We start from the raw sequence: 6,324 nt of genomic DNA on the forward strand, positions 1-6,324 counted from the left end.
CCTGGGTGGCAGAGTGCGACTCTGACTCAAAAATAAAAAAAATTTTTAAAGATTGTTGTTTTTTCCTTTGTCCCTAATGTCTTTATATATATAGCATGTCTCTCCTGATAAAGCTGTCCTGTGAGCCTCTTAACTGTTTTGACTGCTTTGGAGGATACCGTGTATGTCCTTTTTTTTTTTTTTTTTTCTTTTTTCTTTTTTTTTGAGATGGAGTTTCACTCTTGTCACCCAGGCTGGAGTGCAGTGGTGTGATCTTAGCTCACTGCAACCTCTACCTTTCAGGTTCAAACAATTTTCCTGCCTCAGCTTCCTGAGTAGTTGGGGTTACACCACGCCCAGCTAATTTTTTTGTATTTTTAGTAGAGACAGGGTTTCACCATGTTGGCCAGGCTGGACTGAAATTCCTGACCTCGGGTGATCCACCCGCCTCGGCCTCCCAAAGTGCTGGGATTACAGGTGTGAGCCACTGCGCCCGGCCGACACCACCTGTGTCTTTAAGGTACTCCGCAGATTTTTGTGAGTGCCGAATAGCCAGAATTTTAATTTATACCATTGCAAACATATCTTCAAAGTTGGTAAAAATTGTTTCTTTGTGTCATGATTTCAGACAAGTGAAATTTCATTTAATTTTTGTAGTTGTAGTCTGGGTCTAATAATTTGGCTCTATCATTTATCTATCTTAAAATTTTTATCACAATAAAAATGAGAATAGGGCCAGGCACAGTGGCTCACACCTGCACTTTGGGAGGCTGAGGAGGGAGGATTGTTTAGAGCCCAGGAATTCGAGGCCAACCTGGGCAACGAGGCAAAAGCCCATCTCCACTAAAAGTTAAAAAAATCAGCTGGGCATGGTAGTGTGCGCCTATAGTATTTGCTACTCGAGAGGCGGATGGGGGAGGATCTCTGGAGTCCAGCAGTTCAAGGCTGCAGTCGAGATATGATTGCACCACAGCACTCCAGCCTGGGCAACAGAGCTAGAGACTGTGTAAAAAAAAAAAAAAAAAAATGAGAATAGGCAGATAATAAAAGATACCAAGAATATCAAAAGAATTGTTTTTAAAATTTGAGAATCTGAATTAAATCCGTGGTTGTCAGATTGTCCCCAGGAGATAGAGAAATTCTAAGGTAAAAAAAGCACCATTATAAAATATCAATGAGTTAGTGTCCTTCCACCCCACTCCTCCCGCCCTCCCCCAACACATAAAGAAAGAAAGGTTTGGTTTTATTGTGAAATTACATCAGACCTTCAAGTTAAGTTTCAATAAATCACAAATAATTTATTTCAGTTTCCACATATAAAGAATAAAGTAGAACTTTCAAACTTTTTTTTTTTGAACTGTTAGAACATGAAAACCCAAACCTGACAAAGGTAGCATTAAAACACACACACGCGCGCACACACACACACACACACACACACACACAAATAAATTCACGAACGGGGTTGCAAAAATCCTGCAGCACGGTGGAAGAATTATGCCACACAACTGCATGAACCTTATTCTCTTGAATCAGTATTAGAAAATCTAGTATGATTCCTGACTGCAAGACATTAAGGAGAAAAAAACATATGGTCACCTCCATATGTCAGAAAAACATTTGATAAAATTCAATATTCATTTCTAATTTTTTTTTCACTCCTAGTGGAATACAAATATATCTAAGCCAAAAGCTGCCATCATGCATGATGGGTGAAATTCTAGAAGCATCCCTTTAAGATTAGGAATGAGACAAGATGTCCACTATTACAGTTACCACTGTTGATTAACATTCTTTTAGACTCATAAGCCAGCGTAACTACAAAAGATAAGGATAAGAGATTAGGAAAACTGCCAGGGGTGGTGGCTCATGCCTATAATCCCAGCACTTTGGGAGACCAAGGTAGGAGGATTGCTTGAGCTCAGGAGTTCGAGACCAGCCTGGGCAACATGGTAAGACCTCGTCTCTACCAAAAATACGAAAATTAGTCAGGCATGGTTGCACATGCCTGTGGTCCCAGTTATTTGGGAGTCTGAGGAGAGAGGATTGCTTGAGCCTGGGAGGTGGAGGTTGCAGTGAGCTGAGATCACGCAACTGCTCTCCAGCCTAGGTAACCAAGTGAAACTGTCTCAAAAAAAAAAAAAAAAAAAGATTAGGAATCCTGCAGATGTAATTATATTCCACTAGAAGTGAAAAATGAATGCGTTAGTATTTGGAGAGGAAACCGAATGGATAAACTGAATTGATATTAGGAAAATAAGAGAATTCTGTAAGATAGCTGAAAAGGCTGGCATTTTATACACTGAAGTCATCATTGTTGTCTTTTAGAAGTTAGAGATAATGACCCAGCGTGGTGGCTCACGCCTATAATCCCAGCACTTGGTGAAACTCCGTCTCTACTAAAAAATACAAAAATTAGCTGGGCATGGTGGCACACGCCTGTAATCCCAGCTACTCGGGAGGCTGAGGCAGGAGAATTGCTCAGGAGACGGAGGTTGCAGTGAGCTGAGATAACACCACTGCACTCCAGCCTAGGTGACAGAGTGAGACTCTACCTCAAAAAAATATAAAAAAAGGAGTTAGAATAAGAATTTGAGTTTGGAGTCAAAAGAGTCAGACTCCATCAGATACTAATATTCTAATCAAAGAATTACTTCACTTGCGAATAGATAGATCACTTGAATAAAATAGAGCCCAGAAACAGACCCAAATGCTTCTGGGGAGTTTAGTATATTATAAACATGGCATTTTAAATCAGTGAGGAAAAGAAATTGTTTGCAGCTCACCCCACCATAGGCAGCAGAAATAGGAAGTCATTGACAAAATAAAAAGATGGCAAGAACAGAATTGTAGAACAGTACATTTCTTGCTTTCCCACTTTTTAAAGTATTTTTTACTTTTACACAAATATAAGTGTAATTTTATTTTCTAAATGTATACTAATTATTTTGTGTCTTTCTTAGATGAATGAAAAAATTGCATCTTTAGAAAAAGAGTTGTTAGAAAAAAAGCCGTGGCAGCTTCAAGGGGAAGTGACAGCACAGAAGAGGCCAGAGAACAGCCTCTTGGAGGAGACCCTGCACTTTGACCATGCTGTCCGGATGGGTATGGTGCCCTCTTCTGTAAAGTGGTCATGTCTGTGCTTTTTCCATGGTTCCATTTCGTACAAAGATTTGGGGTGATGTTTCTTTTCCCTCAACTTTTTATTTTAAAACTTTGTAAACACATGGCTTGGCACGGCGGCTCTCGCCTGTAATCCCAGCACTTTGGGAAACTGAGGCAGACAGATCACCTGAGGTCAGGAGTTTGAGACCAGCGTGGCCAACATGGTGAAACCCCATCTCTACTACAAATACAAAAATCAGCTGGGTATGGTGGCAGGTGCCTGTAATCCCATCTGCTCGGGAGGCTGAGGCAGGAGAATCCCTTGAACCCGGAAAGGGGAGGTTGCAGTGAGTCAAGGTCATGCCGATGTACTCCAGCCTGGACGATAGAGCAACACTCCGTCAAAAAAGACAAAAACAACTTATAAACACAGAAAAGTTGAAAAAATATTACAGTGAACATCTATATGCTATTCAACTGGATTCACCAGTTACCATTTTGTCGTATCTACTTTTTCTCCTCAGCATATGTAAGAATGTATATGTGCCCCTTTTTTAAGTAAGTTGCCAGTCTCATGGCACTTCACTTTGAAGTGCTTTTGCAGGTATCTTCTAAGAACTAGGACATTCTCCTATATAATCACAATACCATTAATCCACCCCAAAAATTTAACATCAGTACACTGATGATACCTAATATATAGTTTATAATCAAGTTTTTTGCAGTAATCTGTTTCAAAGGCTTGCATCCTGTCATGGTCCACTGATTAAATTTTGAACTCCAACCTGAAACCGTGGTCATCTCATTGCGTTCTTTCTTGTACCCATTAAGTTAAAATGAGTTTTCATTTTATTTCAATGGAAGAGAGAATGGAAAAGAGGGGAAGAGTCCTTGGGTACCTTGGATAAAGTATTAGCACTTACTACCATATGTATCCTAGTTTTGTGGTTTTCAAACTTCGGGGAGTATCACAAGTTCCCACGTGTTGCTGACGCTGTGGGTCCAAGGACTGCAATGTGAGAATCAGTGGTCTAGTGGATATCTACCTAATGAATAAATGTTGTATTTCCTTTAGCACCTGTGATTACAGAGGAAACCACCCTTCAACTGGAAGATATCATTAAACAGAGGATAAGAGATCAAGTCAGTAAGAATTAAATTTAACTTAATTGAAATGTCACTGAAATTTTTAGGAATAATGTGGGAGTACTTTGAGAGTGGGACTATTGCTTTTTATTTTCACTTAGTGTTCACAAACCTTAAATCTAGGCTACCTAGTCAGCTTTTGTTGTGTGAGGTGCTCCTCTTTAGTAGTACCTAGGAAAGACGAGTATTGTGCCTGAGAGGAGCCAGAAGCCATTAGTCTTGCTGACCTTTTGGGCGGTGCTTAATGAAGCTGGTGGCTGACCTGTGGTGGTTGCACCCAGAACCCTTGGCTTAGGCACAGTATCTGGTGTGGCAAATTACTCAGTATATATGTCTTAGTCTTTTTCCTGTTGCTTATAACAGAATATCTGAAACTGGGTGACTTATAAAGAAAAAGAATACAGTTGTGGAGGCCGAGGAGTCCAAGGTGGAGGAGCCTTCTTATCAGAGGGGATTCTGCAGAGTCCCAAGGTGGTGCAGGGCATCACATGGTGAAAGGGCTGAGCATGCTAAGATGCTGGCTCAGGTGTCTCTTGCTCTTCTTAAGAGCCACCATTCCCCCACCAATGATAACCCATTAATCCATAAATGCAACTGCCATTCATGAGGGCAGAACCCTGGTGATCCAGTCATGTCCTAGAAGGCCCCACATCTCAGTTTTGCCACATCAGGGATTAAGTTTCAAAATGAATTTTGGAGGGGACGTTCAAAGCCTAACATTTGTGGTAATACTACAATTTAAAACCATTTCTCAATGGTGTATTTTTTTCAAATGTTAAAAACCTAGTGGTTTTTGTTAAAGAATTGATCTGATTTTGTAAACTTAGAATAAATCTTAGATATATGGCATGTATAGTAAGAAATGGCTTTATAACGTGTATAATGTTTGCCTACACTTGTAGGTCTAAAGTAGAGTTTGAAGGGTGAGTATCATGTGCAGAACATCTTAAAATTTGAAATGAAATGTGATAAACTAACTCAAGGCTTGACTTTTAAACAAACTGTGTTGGGTAAATGTGGAATTAAAGTTGGTAACGAGGAAGGAAGACTCATTTAAAACAAAAAACAGAAAAAGATATTTGAGTACTGCCGCCTTTGCTTTCCAAATGTTTATTCTTTGTGACTTGAATAGTTATTTCAGAAGTTGAAAATTTTGTTTTTGCTATAATTTGCTTACTCTGGAATAATGAGTAATAATAAATATAACTGATATATTTGCAATAATTTATTAATATATTAATGATAATTTATTAATATATTGATAATATTTATTATAACAATATTCCAGAGGAAGATTCTTAAGTGAACCTAGAAATAAATTGTAGGTTTTGTTATGTTCTACCTGCCCTTTATGTTTCAGGCTTGGGATGATGTAGTACGTAAAGAAAAACCTAAAGAGGATGCATATGAATATAAAAAGCGTTTAACCTTAGACCATGAGAAGAGTAAATTGAGCCTTGCTGAAATTTATGAACAGGAGTACATCAAACTCAACCAGGTGAGGAAGCCTGTAAGGCAAAACCGTTATTATTAAAGAAATAGAAGTAGAGATCTAGGCTTTTTGTGACTGTTGAAAACATGAAATGGAAATCTTGAGCTCTTCAGCTACATCATTTAAGTATAAGACAGAGCATGCTAGGAATAGAAGGGTTCTAATATTCCCGCTTTATGTGAGGGGTTGCAGGGGTTGCTTTGCAATTAGGCTTTGGTCACCTGATACTTTTACAACTAATTATTAGCTTTCCAGCAATTATTATGGTGGTGCTACAACTTTAAAACCATTTCTCATTGATATTTTGAAGTAACTGACATATTTTACATGATTATAAATTCATTCTGATTTTTAGGTCTATTTTTTCTTTCACTTAACTAAAATCTCTGGGCTGGGTGTAGCGACACGTACCTATAATCCCAGCACTTTGGGAGGCTGAGGCGGGCGGATTGCTTGAGGTCAGGAGTTTGAGACCTGTCTGGCCAACATGGTGAAACCCCGTCTCTGCTAAAAATATGAAAAAATTAGACAGGTGTGGTGTTGTGTGCCTGTAATCCCAGTTACTTGGGAAGCTGAGACAGGAGAATTGCTTGAACTAGGGA

At 39.1% G+C, this 6,324-nt stretch overlaps 1 protein-coding gene across 1 annotated transcript in view; it reads left to right on the forward strand.

Moving 5' to 3' along the window:
• Nucleotides 1-6,324, forward strand: part of MPHOSPH10 (M-phase phosphoprotein 10 (U3 small nucleolar ribonucleoprotein)) — a 25,690-nt gene that overhangs the window by 11,513 nt on the left and 7,853 nt on the right. Inside the window, exons 4-7 of the mRNA XM_011980755.1 lie at nucleotides 608-611; nucleotides 2,943-3,084; nucleotides 4,160-4,227; nucleotides 5,591-5,728. Of these exons, the coding sequence (XP_011836145.1) occupies nucleotides 608-611; nucleotides 2,943-3,084; nucleotides 4,160-4,227; nucleotides 5,591-5,728 (352 nt within the window). The remainder of the gene's footprint in view (nucleotides 1-607; nucleotides 612-2,942; nucleotides 3,085-4,159; nucleotides 4,228-5,590; nucleotides 5,729-6,324) is intronic.

Source organism: Mandrillus leucophaeus, unplaced genomic scaffold (genome assembly GCF_000951045.1).
Source record: "Mandrillus leucophaeus isolate KB7577 unplaced genomic scaffold, Mleu.le_1.0 Scaffold216, whole genome shotgun sequence".
Classification (NCBI taxonomy): Eukaryota; Metazoa; Chordata; class Mammalia; order Primates; family Cercopithecidae; genus Mandrillus; species Mandrillus leucophaeus.